This window comes from Bactrocera tryoni, unplaced genomic scaffold (genome assembly GCF_016617805.1).
Source record: "Bactrocera tryoni isolate S06 unplaced genomic scaffold, CSIRO_BtryS06_freeze2 scaffold_11, whole genome shotgun sequence".
Classification (NCBI taxonomy): Eukaryota; Metazoa; Arthropoda; class Insecta; order Diptera; family Tephritidae; genus Bactrocera; species Bactrocera tryoni.
The window spans coordinates 6,922,154-6,939,449 of NW_024395824.1; the positions used below are offsets into that span (position 1 = coordinate 6,922,154).

The following is a 17,296-nucleotide window of genomic DNA, read 5'->3' on the forward strand; positions in this document are numbered from 1 at the left end:
TTCCTCTTCCTCTGCTTCCCCCGGCGGGTACTGCATCGAATACTTTCAGAGCTGGAGTGCTTTCATCCATCCGGACAACATGACCTAGCCAGCGTAGCCGCTGTCTTTTAATTCGCTGAACTATGTCAATGTCGCCGTATATCTCGTACAGCTCATCGTTCCATCGAATGCGATATTCGCCGTGGCCAATACGCAAAGGACCAAAAATCTTTAGCAGAATTTTTCTCTCGAAAACTCGTAACGTCGACTCATCGGTTGTTGTCATCGCCCAAGCCTCTGCACCATATAGCAGGACGGGAATTATGAGCGACTTATAGAGTTTGGTTTTTGTTCGTCGAGAGAGGACTTTGCTTTTCAATTGCCTACTCAGTCCGAAGTAGCACCTGTTGGCAAGAGTTATCCTGCGCTGGATTTCTAGGCTGACATTGTTGGTGGTGTTTACGCTGGTTCCAAGATAGACGAAATTATCTACGACTTCAACGTTATGACTGTCAAGAGTGACGTGAGAGCCTAGTCGATGTAGTATAGTTTGATGACAGCAGATATTTCGTTTTGCCCTCGTTCACTGCCAGACCCATTTTCTGTGCTTCCTTGTCCAGCCTCGAGAAAGCAGAACTAACGGCGCGGGTGTTGAGGCCGATGATATCAATATCATCGGCATACGCCAGCAGCTGTACACTCTTATAGAAGATGGTACCTTCTCTATTTGGTTCTGCAGCTCGAACTATTTTCTCCAAAAGCAGGTTGAACAAGTCGCACGATAGGGAGTCGGCTTGTCTGAATCCTCGTTTGGTATCGAACGGCTCGGAGAGGTCCTTCCCGATTCTGACGGAGCTTTTCGTGCTGCTCAACGTCAGTTTACACAGCCGTATTAGTTTTGCGGGGATACCAAATTCAGATATCGCGGCATAAAGGCAGCTCCTTTTCGTGCTGTCGAAAGCAGTTTTGAAATCGACGAAGAGGTGGTGTGTGTCGATTCTTCTTTCACGGGTCTTTTCCAAGATTTGGCGCATGGTGAATATCTGGTCGGTTGTTGATTTTCCAGGTCTGAAGCCACACCGATAAGGTCCAATCAGCTTGTTGACGGTGGGCTTTAATCTTTCACACAATACGCTCGATAGAACCTTAAATGCGATGTTGAGCAGGCTAATCCCACGGTAGTTGGCGCAGATTGTGGGGTCTCCTTTTTTATGGATTGGGCATAGCACACTTAAATTTCAATCGTTGGGCATGCTTTCGTCCGACCATATTTACAAAGAAGCTGATGCATGCTCCTTATCAGTTCTTCGCCGCCGTGTTTGAATAGCTCGGCCGGCAATCCGTCGGCCCCTGCCACTTTGTCGTTCTTCAGGCGAGCAATTGCTATACTTCTTCATGGTCGGGTAATGGAACGTCTGCTCCATCGTCATCGATTGGGGAATCGGGTTCTCCTTCTCCAGGAGTTGTGCGTTCACTGCCATTCAGCAGGCTGGAGAAGTGTTCCCTCCATAATTTAAGTATGCTCTGGGCATCAGTGACTAGATCACCTTTGGGGGTTCTACAAGAGTATGCTCCGGTCTTGAAACCTTCTGTAAGCCGCCGCATTTTTTCGTAGAAATTTCGAGCATTACCGCTGTCGGCCAGCTTATCAAGCTCTTCGTACTCACGCATTTCGGCCTCTTTCTTCTTCTGTCTGCAAATGCGTCTCGCTTCCCTCTTCAACTCTCGGTATCTATCCTATCCCGCACGTGTAGTGGTCGATCGTAACGTTGCGAGGTAGGCAGCCTGTTTTCTCTCCGCTGCGACACGGCACTCTTCGTCGTACCAGTTGTTATTTTGCACTTTCCGAAAACCAATGGTTTCGGTTGCAGCTGTACGTAAGGAGTTTGAAATTCCGTCCCACAGTTCCCTTATACCGAGTTGTTGACGAGTGCTCTCAGAGAGCAGGAGTGCAGGCCGAGTAGAAAATCGTTCGGCTGTCTGTTGTGATTGCAGCTTCTCGACGTCGAACCTTCCTTGTCACAGAGGCGGGTGCGAATCTTGGCTCCAACAAGATAGTGGTCCGAGTCGATGTTGGGACCTCGGAGCGCACGCACATCTAAAACACTGGAGACGTGTCTTCCGTCTATAACAACATGATCGAACTGGTTGGTGGTTTTTCGATCCGGAGACAGCCAGGTGGCTTGATGAATCTTTTTATGCTGGAATCTAGTAGTACAGATAACCATATTTCGAGCCCCGGCGAAGTCAATCAGCCTCAACCCATTTGGGGATGTTTCGTCGTGGAGGCTGAATTTACCGACTGTAGTGCCAAGGATACCTTCTTTGCCCACCCTGGCGTTAAAGTCGCCAAGCACGATTTTGACATCGTGGCGGGGGCAGCTCTCATAAGTGCGCTCCAAGCACTCCTAAAAGGCATCTTTGGTCACATCGTCCTTCTCTTCCGTCGGGGCGTGGGCGCAAATCAGCGATGTGTTGGAAGAACCTCGCTTTGATCCGGATTGTGGCCAGACGCTCATTCGCCGGAGTGAATGATAGTACTCGGCGACGGAGTCTCTCTCCCGTCACGAATCCAACACCAAACTTGCGCTCCTTTATATGGCCACTGTAGTAAATGTCACAAGGACCTACTCGTGTCTGTTCTTGTCCCGTCCATCGCATTTCTTGGACGGCGGTGTTGTCAGTCTTTATTTTCGCGAGGACATCAACCAGCTGAGCAGCGGCACCTTCCCAATTAAGGGTCCGGACATTCCAGGTGCATGCCCTCAATTCGTAGTCCTTATTTCGTTTGCCATGGTCGTCATCAAAAGAAGGGTTTCTCATCCCAAACCCAGCGCACAACCCTGCGGAGGGGATGTTTCGCCTACTCACATTAGCTCGCCTTCGAACGGGTGTTCTTAGGCTACGCAGAGGATACTTGGTCAAAGACTGGAAGTAGTGAGCTGCTTGAGCCATATGTAAAAGAATCGTTTCTGGCCACTCACAAGTGAATGGCGATCAGAGAACTTTCCTCACTTGCGTGAACTTCTACACATGACTCCATCCTCCAGGACTATACGCGAAACTTTAAACGCGTTTTTCTCAAAACTGACTTTTTCGGAACGATATCCACGATTTCTCAGGTTCTACTGGACCGAATTACTTGAAATTTGTATAGAGTCTTCTTTATAGGCTTGTCTATGGTTGGAAATAGCCCCATCCCCAAATTTTTGTTTTTATTATTTTTGAAAAATTCGAAATAGTCAGAAAAGTTTCAGGCAGTCGCCATTTTGTGAAAAAATTTTTTTTTCACTTTTCCGTACTTCCGGCCATTGCGACATTATTCTAGATTAATAATTTTTTTTGTTTCAGATAACTAGGAGGGTTGAAATCATGGGTATAGTCACGTGGAAATTTTTAGAGACCCCCCACTTCGTCAGCTCATAATTTTTGAAATTTTTTACTTTGTTTAGTTTTTAATTTTTTTCTGAACTCTTCTAAAATTAACAAATAACTAATAAAAAAATGGGTAGTAGTAGTAGATAGATATTAATTGCCTTTTTTTTACGACACTTTAAAAATTACCTGAAATTCATGCTTCTAGACCGGAATACCCCCATAAAGCAAATCTTTGCACCATATCAAAGTTTGTTCAAGGAACTCATTGTGCAACACTACGTAGATTGGAAACTCATTTTTATTGATGCTGAGGCTGACTTCTACACGTCTTTTGCTATTGTTGATAACGTTGGAAATACGTTAAAAGCTGTACATCTCCCCAATTACTGCTCAGCATACACCGCAGAGGCAGCAGCCATCTATAATTAATATGTACTGATAGCAATTTTACAATCTCAGCTCTCCTAAATGCATCCAATAAATTCTACATCATTGCGCAAATTAGAAACATACTAATGATAACACAAACATAAAAATTATGTAGATCCCTTGATATGCCAGTATTACAGGAAATGAATGGGCCGATCAAAACGTCAAATTGGCGGCAAAATAGCCATTGATTGTTTTCGACCACATCGAAAAAAAATATAATACATTTGATCGCTCCAAAACAAAAAGCCATACAAGTTGCAACACCACTACGCCACCTTCAACCAAGAGGGGAAAAAACTGCTTATCCACCATCAGACATAAAGGACTTTGTTCGCCTTCGTTTTGGTCATACCTCATCCATTTACTAAATGGAAATAGAATTTCACCCTGTCTATATTGTAACTCGTCGTCCTTAACCATAATACATCTACCAGATGAATGTCCCTTCCTCAACTCAGCAGGAGCCAGTATCTTTCAGAATAATAAAGCTCTTGATTTATTAAAAATAGTATCTGTTGTAAACATCACTAAAATATCCGAATTCTTATATCGTACAAAGTTAAAGAAATATATTTAAGTTATCCTTCCTTTTTAAATTTATTTATAACATACATATAATTTTTAGTCCATGAAAACATATTGCTTGTAAATAATTCTTACATGGAAGGTTCCATCTTTATTATTTAAGTTATTTATGATTAGTCGTGAGCTGAAAGCCCCTGAAGTTAGTGCTCCTTTTATTCTGTATAATAATAATTGCATTACTATTTTACATATAATAAATAAATAATAAAAATACGTGCATCGTGAACGCCACCATCAAAGCCTAACACCAAGTGTCTTATTTGCAATCTATAATCGCACACGGCTTGTGCCTTAACGGAGTAGAAGTGCTTTGGTGAAAAGTGCGCTTCTGGATCTTGTGTAGGATTTCCGCCAATGGAATTTTGGTACCATCCACGTATCCTACGCAGCTAAATAACTCGCTCTAAATTTCGGAAACGAGCCTTTAGCGTTTCCAATACCAATACCGCACAGAAGATGCGTTCAGTGAAATTCTAAAATAATGTCAATGTATGTTAATGCATATTGCGGAAAACTGAAGAATTCTGACCTGAATGATACCAGCATCACTGATTCCAACTCTTTGAAAGATTAGCTCCGCTAGAACTTAAGCGATGCAACACAATTGCTGGTTGGGTTTCAGTTGGAAATTGTTTTCACGATCGAGTTTGGTTGAAAAGATCGTCTTCCTTTATTAGATCCAAAATAGCATCGAAAGTTTTCCAAGTGACACGTATGTATGATCTTCTTGAATCTTCTTTCATCAAGTTCATAAGATTTCATTTAAAAAGACCCTGCATTTCATCTTCTTTATTTTTAGCCCATTCTGCAAACAAAAAATTTAATCGTTTAAAATAAAAACAAATTAATTTAAATACATACCATTGTCTTCGCAAAAGAATTCAATAAGCATTAAATAATTTAAGGCTGCTAATTCTAATAACTTTAAAAGTTTTTGCTTCTCACTAATTTTTGGCATTTTTATTTGTTATAAATGAAAAACAGCTGTGTTATAGCAATATCGCCACAGAGCGGTCATTTTACTCATGTTGCCATTTTGCCGCTTTGCTATTTTTATATACAAGTAAGTGCCACATTAAATGAGTAGCATGAGTAAGTTTGCACAATAAGTTATATTTATTGGTATTAAACAATTTTTAACATCCTGCATCCGAGCAGAAATGTTCATATCTATGTATTACTATGTTCGGACCGACAACGAAAACATGTTTTCGTGGGAAAAACTGGTTTTCGTACGAAAACTCCTGTTTTCGTCCATGTAAAATCTGTCAAACGAAAACACAGTTTTCACTGAAAACTACTTGAAAACTTACATTCTACTCACTATAATCGGTGCCTGCTCTAGTTAAATCGATGTTTTTGCAAGATATATTTTGCCAGCCCTAAATTGTCACTTGATATTTGTTTACATTCCACATACAGAAACAGCTGTCGTTTGATATTCTCATATTAGGGGTGAAGAAATTGCAGAATTTTCCTTTTGGTGCAACGGCACAACAACAAACACACGCAGAAAATTATTTGCAATGGCTATAAATATGTCAGACCAAAACCCACGTTTATTTTCGTGCCATCATATATCACTAGATTCTACTCTCTTGGCCTTGCATATTTCGGTATAGGATTTTTACATTTTGTGTCATTGTGCAATCTTGCAAGAGCAAGAGAATGCCGCTATTGATAGTTGTCAGTGAAAACTTATCGAAAACACACATTGTCGGTCCGAACGGTTTAGATTCCACAACATGCAAATGTGTTTTCAAAATGTTTTCAATGTCGGTTCGAACATAGTATATGCAATATTAGAACTTCACTTTTATGCACTATGGAATACTTTTGTGGTTTTTACAAGTGAACATTTTTAACCCTTAGCCACCTAACGTCGGTCACAGTGACTCTACCGTTTTTTATTTTTTAAATATTCCCGTTATTATGCAAGCTGCGCAGTTGTCCGTCTATGTACTTTTTCTTTTCTCTCGTCAGTTCGTTTTGTGCAATCAGGCAGTCAACGCGTGTACCAATTCAAAAACTAGAGGTAAAACATTTTTGCTTGCGGTCATTGTTGTTGTTGTTGACGTTAGGTGTTTATGGAATTTTAGTGTCGATAATTTTTTTTGTGGTTTTATAGAGTTATTATGTTTTCGCATGATCAAAACATCGGTAGATGGCTGCAAGAGTTGGACTCGGAGTCGGAGTTTGAAGGAAGTTGCAATGAATTACCAAATGAAGACTGCAGTGACATAAAAGACGCTCCTGTAGATTATGTAATTAATGGCGAATGTCAGCCAGAATCGGAAATAGAACTAAATGAGTCAGAACAATCGCGTGAGAAAGAAAACGCGATCGAGTATTCGTCTTCTGACGACGATATACCACTGGCAAGGTATAGGAGCTATTTCGGTAAGAACCGGTTTCGTTGGTCTGCTTTTCCCGCGATTTCAAGGTCAAGAACTGCGCAGCATAACATTGTACGAGACGTACCTGGTCTCAAACCTCTCTTCAGAGATGTGTTGCACAGAAATACAAAACCCCTAGATGTGTGCAGGTTCAAAATTGTTTAAATGAGTTAAGCATCCCCCCACTCTACCTGGGAAAAACTGGCGCACCCTAGCAAGACTGCATAATACACCACATCCGATGGTGCCATCCACTTACATCACCACACTACACCAACACAACTCACCACACCTGTACCCAATCAACAAAAAGAATGGACAACAGGACAGGAGGTACAATTCGATCTTCACAGGCCGCAGAGCAACTTTCACCCATTGACATTCGCTACCAAGTCTCGCATAGACACTGCCGCGTCGATACCTACACCATTCTACCGCAATTTTCTACTTTTTGATATCGATGCGTGGAAATTCGATCACGAGCAGCGTCAAATCATATTCGGCATTGGAGTCTTGCCGTACCGCTTGTTAACATTTTATTTTTAAATAAAACTATAATATTTATAATATTTAAATTTATAAATTCGTTGTTTTACATTATTAAAATAAAAACAAAACTTATAATACAATAAATTTTGTATACATCTATTCATGGTCCTTCGAGCCTTAACGAAAGGCACGTTCGGATTTCTACAGAGAAATCAATATAAACAAAAATTGTGGTAGCAGAAACTAATCAAAGTGCGACAATAAAGGTGAAAAATAACATAAAAGTGCCGTGAAAAAATCCAAACAAATACAAATTACGACACAGGAATATACATACATACATGCATACATACATAAATATATGTATATAAGTCTACGATTACATGGGGCAACTTTAGTTGCTAATTCTCGGGCGATTCTTTTTCGCTGTCGCCCATTACCTTCACACGAGCAACTTGTGTTGCGCAACTCTGCTCGAGTTTTTTTCTCATTCTCTTTCACTTTACTTTAACCCATTGTCTACTCTTTACTTTAACCCATTGTCGCTTCTTTTTCCTTATAGGTATTTGGGCCACTCTATCACATATGTATATTAATCAGCTCTGTCAATTAAGAAATACATTTTATTTATTAAAACAAAGATATATCACCCTTTTTACTATCGTCTGAATCAATTTGTATGGCTTCCTCCATACATTTCACAATATCTTTAATTAATTCGATTTTTTCGTCATACTCCATTTTCTAAAATATTTATATTATATTATGTATATTTGTATACATATTTGCAAATTACTTACCAAAAGATGAAATTAAATTTTTAAATATATTCAAAATATTAATTTCAAAAAATATACGCAAATGCAACTATGTACTACGAAAGAAAGAACACGAATGCCGAAAAACGTCGCAGCGAACTGTTACGAATAAGAACACAAAGCGAGTTGCTGAACACTGGAAACTCGGCGCGATTCTCCTCTCCTCGTCGCCCCCTCGCCTATAAACTAAGAGTTGCCGCAACAAAAGTTGCCGTGTGTAATAAGGCTCTAACAAAAAACAACCAAACGAGTGCTGTGAAAGAACAGAAATAAAACAAACAGATACATAAATATATGAAAAAAGATCAGTAACGCGCAAATATAAATATATACACATATATATACATATGTATGTATATGTATTACTTTTTATTTACTGGCATTTCGCAAAAAATAAAAAGAGGTGACAAAAAGTGACAATTGTGAAAACACAAAAATAAAACACTAACTCACCATTATAGAAACAAATACAATACAGTGTAGTGGTACAAGGAAAAGAAAAATATATATACATACAAACAAATCTATGCACAAATTATTTCAAACATATGTGTACACATATTAAAAGTGCGAGTTAAATACAAAACAAACAAAAAAACAACAAAAATAGTGTTAACAAACTAAACACAAAAGTTCAATGAAGTGACAAAAACGAAAACAAAGTGTCATTATAAAATAAAACAAAACAAAGTGCAGTGGTACGAAAAAAAAAACAATAAAAAAAAAACAAAGATGGGGTGACAAGAACATAAACTTACAAAGCCAAAACATACAACATTTTACAAACACAAAAAACACACAAACCGGGCGCGAAACCCTAAAATAAAAATATATAAATACAACAAACATTCGGGCGCGAACTTAAAACATAAACTTACATACAAACAAATATACGCACAAGAAGTCAGGCAGCTGGAAGACCGTGGAAGAAGACAAAAGGAATTGGCAAGAAAAGGGGCATATGCATACATACATACGTTAACCCCAAATCAAAGTGAGCGTATTAATTTCATTTCATATTTAATATATGCTTAAATGTACATACATATGTATAGTACGATTTTCCTAGTTAAAACTTAGCGAAAATCGGTACCCAAACTGGTTTAATTTACGGCTTACTTACTGGCCATCTGATATTAACAAAATTCCAGATCTGCTTGACTTTTTTGTAATTAATGGTATTCCTACGAGCTGCCTTGCAATCTTTGACTCAAATGATCTTAGCTCTGATCATTCGCCTATAATATTAAACTACAATAATTTCATGCACTCCTATACTAAAAGAAGAGGAATTTTTTCCAAATCCACAGATGTCGACCTTTTTCAAAAAGAGCTAGAACAAAACGCTAATTTGAATCTAAATATTAGTCTCAAAACATTTGAAGAACTGGATGAAGCTGTTGAAAATTTTAATATAGCGATTCACGAAGCAGCAATCTTGTCAACCCCTCAATGTAGGCAGGAGCTAAACCAAAATAGCAGCATTATACTCACAATAGAGATCAGAAAATTAATACAAACAAAAAGAACTATAAGAAAAAGGTGGCAAATCAGTAGGAATCGAAATGATAAAACTGCCCTCAATAAAATAACCAAAGAGCTTAAACAACGTTTATTTGAATTTAAAAACGATTGTATACAAAACTATTTAAAATCTTTAGGCACAAAAAATGATGACTTCTCGTTGTGGAAAGCCACCAAATATATTAAACGCCCAACCCTTAAAAATTCCCTGATCAAAAACTTAAATGGTGAATGGTGTCGCTCTGACCTTTCAAAAGCTGATGCATTGGCTATGCACTTAACGAAAATTTTCCAACCTTTTAATCTTTGTACTGCAACAGATAATGATGAAATAAACGAATTCTTAGTTAGTCCCTGTCAAATGGATTTGCCCATCGAACCTTTCCATTCACACGAAATCGCTAACCAAATAATGATACTCAGCAACAATAAAGCACCCGGCTATGATCAAATTAATGCAAAAGTTTTAAAATCCTTGCCAAACACAACACTCAAATATATAACACTTCTATTTAACGCAGTACTGCCATTCACACTTCCAGCGTGTTTCCTCCCATATTTTTAGTATGCTCTTAAGTGTCAGCCTCCTAGGGATCACCCTCCGGGGTCTCTGAAGACAATTACATCGCACTAAATCTCCTTTAAAGGATAAAACTGCTCTCGAGCCTAAATCTTGGTGCTTTCTAGAAATGAAAACTAAGTTGGTGGCAACACACTAAGTATCCAAATCTCTCTTCTTCTTTGGATTTAGAACTCCCAGAGCCACATGCCAAACGATTCCACATGGCTCATTGGGCTCCATATATATGTGTCATCCTTTACATCAGTATATGGGGCCTACTTCAAAACGGGTTGCTTATGGGATCGCGGACGAAAACCACCTCGCATAGATATCCGTATGAAGTACACTTAAAGCTAGCGAGCTCAAGATTTTACACCATTGACATCAGGCTCACAGTGTCATTATACCTGATCTTGTAACTGAATCTCGGTCCAAATTGATAATCTGACCGGGAAAGGAGATTCTGGTGGTCTCCTTTCCCCACTAAATTTAGGAATGGACTAACCATAATCATGACAGTTTAAAAGGCGATATCATGTATTCACTGATGGATCAAAGGGAGAAATAGGAATAAGAGGCACTCTAAATAGTCCATACGCAGACTACAGCTTTGAACCAATGACTACTGTTTAATTATTCCGGCTCAAAACTGCTGGACATAGTAGAAGGCGCCAAATGGACATAAGGTTCTAACTAGTAAGTCTGTTATCCTCCCTAGTGGATAGTCATGGTATGTGGCCACTATACTAAGTCTCAATGGGTTAGGGCTCCTGTAAGTAGGCCATAAATAGAATCCTGCCTACATAAATCTAATATAACAATTCTCCTAAGCTGCCCATCAAGCTGCTATCTAAACCAGATGCTAGAGGAACTTCAGTTCTTCGAACAGATCAAAGCACAAAAGAGTTTTGGGTAAATTGCTTGATGGTGGACAGACCAAAAGCTTCTACTTCTAAGTCAAGGGGATCTTAGTAACAAAACAAAAAAAAAAAAAAAAAACCTTTAAAACTTCAGTAAAGTAGATTCAGTGGAATCTACAGCTTGTATGGAGGATGGGCAATGAGATGCTGGAACACACTTTACGAATGCCCAGCCTTCAGCCGGCTGAGACCGGAATCTCCATGGCTCTCTAACGTTCCAACTTCAAACACCTTTTAGGCCGCTTGGGTTGAAAATAATCTATTCAAGCTTTTAAAAGTTACTATTTGATATAAGACTACATTAAATCTTAATTTAAATCATTAGGTATACGCTTTAATATCTTTTATACTCTCGCAACAATGTTGCTAACGAGAGTATTATGTTGCTGTTCACATAACGGTTGTTTGTAAGTCCTAAAACTAAAAGAGTCAGATATAGGGTTATATATACCAAAGTGATCAGGGTGACGAGTAGAGTCGAAACTGGATGTCTGTCTGTCCGTCCGTCTGTCCGTCCGTCCGTGCAAGCTGTAACTTGAGTAAAAATTGAGATATCATGATGAAACTTGGTACACGGCAGTGTATTTCTTGGCTCCATAAGAAGGTTAAGTTCGAAGATGGGCAAAAATCGGCCAACTGCCACGCCCACAAAATGGCGGAAACCGAAAACTTATAAAGTGTCATAACTAAGCCATAAATAAAGATATTAAAGTGAAATTTGGTAGAAAAAATCGCATTAGGGAGGGGCATATTTGGACGCAGTTTTTTTTTGGAAAGTAGGCGGGGCGTGGTCCCGCCCCTACTAAGTTTTTGTACATATCTCAGAAACGACTATAGCTATGTCAACCAAACTTCTACAGAGTCGTTTTCTTCAGGCATTTCTATATATAGTTCAAAAAATGGAAGAAATCGGATAATAACCACGCCCACCTCCCATACAAAGGTTATGTTGAAAATCACTAAAAGTCCGTTAACCGACTAACAAAAAACGTCAGAAACACTAAATTTTACGGAAGAAATGGCAGAAAGAAGCTGCACCCAGGCTTTTTTTAAAAATTGAAAATGGGCGTGGTCTCGCCCACTTATGGACCAAAAACCATATCTCAGGAACTACTAGACCGATTTCAATGAAATTCGGTATATAATATGTTCTTAACACCCTGACTGACATGTAATGAAATATGGGTGAAATCGGTTTACAACCACGCCTTCTTCCAATATAACGCTATTTCGAATTCCATCTCATGCCTTCTCTGTATAATATATATATACATTAGGAACCAATGATGATAGCGGAATAAAACTTTACAAAAATACGGTATTTGAAAAATATATAAATGACGTATAATGAAATCTCGATTATCACTTTATCATGCGAGAGTATAAAATGTTCGGTGACACCCGAACTTAGCCCTTCCTTACTTGTTGCAAATATATTTCATCTGTAATGAAAATGACCAACTGAATCAACGATGTAACATTGCAACCGGCACAAGGCGAGAAATCGTACTAAATTTGCAAAGATTTCTCAATGAACACAATGAATTGATTCGATTGTTCAAAATCGCATTGGACCGCATGCCGTCTGATAACCATCGAATCGTCATCAGAGCAGACAAAATGCCGATTGGGCAGCATGCCAGACGATTCAACGCACCAACAATCGATGAGGTGGCAATTGTCATTGTTGGCGAACAGTTTGAATCGCGAGATATTGTACTGCACCGTAGAAACGAACAACTTCAGTGTGTTTCCGAGCTACACCGTAGTTATGATGCGATTGCGATTGATAAATCCAACTACTGGTAAAAAGTACAATTTCTGAGAAGAAATGTTACTTACGATTCAATATTTTGTGTATTGTTCATTTATAGGCCAAGAAACATCGAAAAAACTCAGTGCGATGAACTTCTATTCATGCAGAATAATGATTCGTCCGCAAGAAGACAACTACATCCTGAAATGTCGCAAGCTTTTCAATCAGTATTTGGTTGACATGGATGCGAAGATCGAGACAGAACGTCTCAACTTTATTCGATTCAACCAAGCGAAATTGCGTTCTGAAGAGTACATCCATTTGAGAGATGCCGTAATGAATCATGCAAATGTGAATAGCATTGAACGTCTAACAATATTGCCAGCCACATACATCGGCAGTCCGCGCCATATGCACGAGTATGCGCAAGATGCGATGTCGTACGTGCGCCATTACGGCAGACCGGATTTGTTCATAACGTTCACGTGCAATCCGAAGTGGAATGACATCAAATGCCATTTGTTCCCCGGTCAATCAACAACTGATCGTCACGACTTAACAGCACATGTATTCAGGGAAAAGCAAAAAGCAATGATGGATTTAATTGTGAAACTTCGTGTTTTTGGAGAAGTTAGATGCTGTATGTACTCGATCGAATGGCAGAAAAGAGGATTACCGCATGCACACATCTTGATTTGGTTAGTTCGAAAAATACGACCAGATCAGATTGATAAAGTTATCCCAGCGGAAATTCCAGATGAAGAAATCGACCCACAATTGTTCGACGTTGTAACAAAAAACAGGATCCACGGCCCTTGCGGCGCTATTAATCCAACGGCACCATGCATGATTGACAATAAGTGTTCAAAGCGCTATCCTAGAGCTTTAGTTGATGATACAATCACTGGAAATGACGGATATCCATTATGTCGACGTCGATCCGCTGAAGATGGCGGTAATTCAACGGTCATAAAAGTTCGGAATCAAGACGTTGATGTTGATAATCGTTGGGTCGTGCCGTATTCACCATTGTTGTCAAAAATTTTCGAGGCGCACATCAATGTAGAATATTGCAACTCTGTCAAATCGATCAAATACATCTGCAAATACGTAAATAAGGGAAGTGATATGGCAGTTTTCGGAGTGGCTGATTATCAGAGCATCGATGAAATTCAGCAATACCAAATGGGCCGTTATATAAGCAGCAACGAAGCGGTATGGCGCATTTTATCGTTCCCAATACACGACCGGCAACCCGTTGTTCTTCATTTGGCAGTTCATCTCGAAAATGGTCAACGCGTTTATTTCACCGGGCCAACACTAACTACCTTTTTCGAGTTGTGTGAAAACGATGAATTTGCAAGAACATTGCTATATTCCGAAATACCACAATATTTCACTTGGAATCCATCATCGAAAACATTTCAACGACGAAAGCAAGGGGAGCGTGTTGACGGTTATCCAAATGTCCGTAAAACCGATGCCATAGGACGCATTTACACCATCCATCCGAACAACGCAGAATGTTTCTATTTGCGTCTGCTATTAGTCAAAGTGAGCGGACCAAGATCATTTGATAAACTATTGACGGTCAGTTGTGTACGACGTATCGTGAAGCATGTCAGCGATTGCATTTGTTAGAAGATGATATGCATTGGGACACCGCACTTCATGACGCATAACTCACATCTCATCCAAAACAAATACGCGTACTATTCGCCATAATAATATCTACATGCCTTCCGTCAAATCCGCAAGAACTGTGGAATAAGTACAAAGCGTCGGGTGGTACAGGGAAAACGTTTCTGATATCTTTGATTCTTGCTACTATACGGTCACAGCAGAAAATTGCGCTGGCAATTGCTTCGTCAAGCATCGCTGCTACTCTACTTGATGGCGGCCGAACAGCACATTCTGCGTTGAAATTACCATTGAACATTCAACTCGTTGAAACACCAACGTGCAACATATCGAGGAATTCAGCAATGGCAAAAGTTTTGCGAGGAGCTGGAATAGTTCTATGGGATGAGTGCCCAATGGCTAACAAAAAGTCATTAGAAGCATTCAATAGAACAATTCAAGATTTACGACAAAAGCAACAACTTTTTGGCGGAGCATTAGTCTTATTATCCGGCGATTTTCGGCAAACTTTGCCAGTCTTTCCTCGATCAACTCCTGCCGACGAAATAAACGCATGTTTAAAATCGTCAGTTTTGTGGAGACATGTTCAAAGGCTGACTCTTACCATCAACATGCGAGTCCAATTGCAAAATGATCGATCAGCAGCGGCGTTTTCGAAGCAGTTGTTGGACATTGGCGAAGGCAAAATACCAATCGATGATACCGGTTTGATCACATTGCCGAACAACTTTTGTACACTTTTACAATCGAAAGAAGAATTGATTGAAAGTGTATTTCCGAATATTGTTCATCAATATCAACGACGCGATTATTTAAGTGAACGCGCAATATTGGCACCGAAAAATATACACGTAAACGAAATCAATTTTGCCATTCAAGAAAAACTGCCAGGAGAAGCTACAACATTTACATCGATTGATAGCGTTTTGAATCAAGATGAAGTAGTCAATTATCCAACTGAATTCTTGAATTCTTTGGATGCCCCCGGTCTGCCACCGCATCGTTTGGTCGTGAAAGTCGGTTCACCCATTATACTTCTACGAAATTTGAAGCCATCGACTTTGTGTAATGGTACAAGACTTTCAGTCAAAAAATTGTGGCCAAATTTGATTGAAGCAACAATACTAAATGGCAAGGCAGCAGGTGAAGTTGTACTCTTACCACGCATTCCCATGATTCCAACGGACATGCCGTTTGAATTTAAGCGCTTGCAGTTCCCAGTACGTCTTGCATTTGCGATGACCATCAACAAATCGCAGGGGCAAACGTTTCAAGTGTGCGGCGTCAATTTGGAAGAACCGTGCTTCTCCCACGGCCAATTGTTCGTCGCATGTTCGTGGGAACACCAAGGTCCTTATTCATTTACGCGCCAGGTGGAAAAACCAAAAATGGTGTATACCAAAATGTTTTATAAATGTTTTATAAATAAGTAACAGCTTTACTACAATAAATAAAACACAAAGTAAAAACAATTAAGAGTTTTAATCGATTTAGATGTAGCGAAGTGCACAGGGTAACAGCTAGTTTATTATGAAATTAGAAATCACATTGTGTTGTCCTTAGATAGTAACTAGTTAAAACTTGCAGCTCCGCTCGATTTTTGTTGTCAAGGATATCATTTATCGTGATAACAATATAATGGAATAGTTAAATTGGCAATCTACATATTGTATTTACATCGTAAATCACTTAAGGAGATACATACATACATAAATATGTATGATGTAACAACATTTTCACAGTCTCTGCATCTGCATCGTATATGTGCATATGTGAGTGCAGGAGTAGAGCAGAATATCATATATATCATATGGTAATGTATTGTATAACTGATAATTTTAGAATTTTTTTAAATATGATCGATTTCGATTTCTTCGAAAATAATACTCACTATCGAATGATGAAATTCGAAATTTCGAAAGATTGTGTTTTTCGAAAGTCTTCTTCGCTATATGGATCAGTGCTTTAGAAAGGAGCTCGTTTTTTCGTTTGAACGCGTTTATGACATGCCTTCTGTGGGTGTCTCTAATCCCTTCAATATTTATGAAGACCATCTGGTCCGTCCAAATTAAATTTAATTGTGATTATGCGCTGCATTTTTAGTGATTTAGTAAATAAATTTTAAGTACAATTTTAGGAAATAAATTTTGAAGTTTTTTAAGGTTTTTAAAATTGTTTAGCTTGTATTGAATGCATAATTCTTCAGGAATTATGGCAATTGGAGCAAAATTGACGAAGTTACAAGAATTTCATAACTTCAACTTTAGCTTTATAACTACTTCATAATCATTGGAAATTGAAGGTAATATTTCTAAAAATAATTTTCGAAGTAACGCTGGATGGTTATTTTAAATATTATTATTAGTTTTTATTTTACAGTAACAAATTAGTCGACCTTCTTACGAAAAATTGGGTCTGTTCCTTCAAAGTGTTTAAACAAATTAAAATTGATACTTCAAAAAACCTTTCGATGCTACCTGATTATAAGAGGGCTCCGCAAACCGAAGCACGTTCGAATAAATGCTGCTATTGTCATATTTGCTTTTATTCAAAAGAAAGCAATTCTGATTTTTATTGTTCTTATATTTCTTCCTTTACTAGAATGACAATTTTGCAGCTACAAGTATGTGCTCTCAATATTATTATCATAGAAATAGTGTTGTTTTAGACCATACGCTGAAGAGCGTTGCTCTTTGCGAAATTGGAGTAGCTAAATCATGTAATACTTGTATATTTCTATTATGAATTAACCTGTGTATATGTACATACTTATGTAAATGGTCTGATTTTACATGATAGTAAATAACTTCGGGTAT

The 17,296-nt window shown here is 38.7% G+C and overlaps 2 protein-coding genes across 2 annotated transcripts in view; both read left to right on the forward strand.

Moving 5' to 3' along the window:
- The first annotated feature begins 6,509 nt into the window (after positions 1–6,509).
- Positions 6,510–14,163, forward strand: LOC120779563. The gene is made up of 4 exons (XM_040111906.1): positions 6,510–6,757; positions 13,007–13,479; positions 13,543–14,054; positions 14,116–14,163. The coding sequence occupies exons 1-4, from the start codon at positions 6,510–6,512 to the stop codon at positions 14,161–14,163; spliced, it is 1,281 nt and encodes a 426-aa protein (XP_039967840.1).
- Positions 14,164–16,274: 2,111 nt separating this feature from the next.
- The window catches only part of LOC120779527 (uncharacterized protein YMR317W), a 43,708-nt gene continuing 42,686 nt past the window's right edge, over positions 16,275–17,296 (forward strand). Inside the window, exon 1 of the mRNA XM_040111865.1 lies at positions 16,275–16,293. The gene's annotated coding sequence lies outside the window, so the exon portion shown is untranslated. The remainder of the gene's footprint in view (positions 16,294–17,296) is intronic.

Coding starts and splice junctions, on each gene's coding strand:
- LOC120779563 (XM_040111906.1), top strand. CDS start 6,510: ATGTTTTCGCATGATCAAAACATCGGTAGATGGCTGCAAGAGTTGGAC. Junction 6,758..13,006: donor GACGATATACCACTGGCAAG/GTATAGGAGCTA, acceptor CTATTCATGCAG/AATAATGATTCGTCCGCAAG. Junction 13,480..13,542: donor TTTTGGAGAAGTTAGATGCT/GTATGTACTCGA, acceptor TGATTTGGTTAG/TTCGAAAAATACGACCAGAT.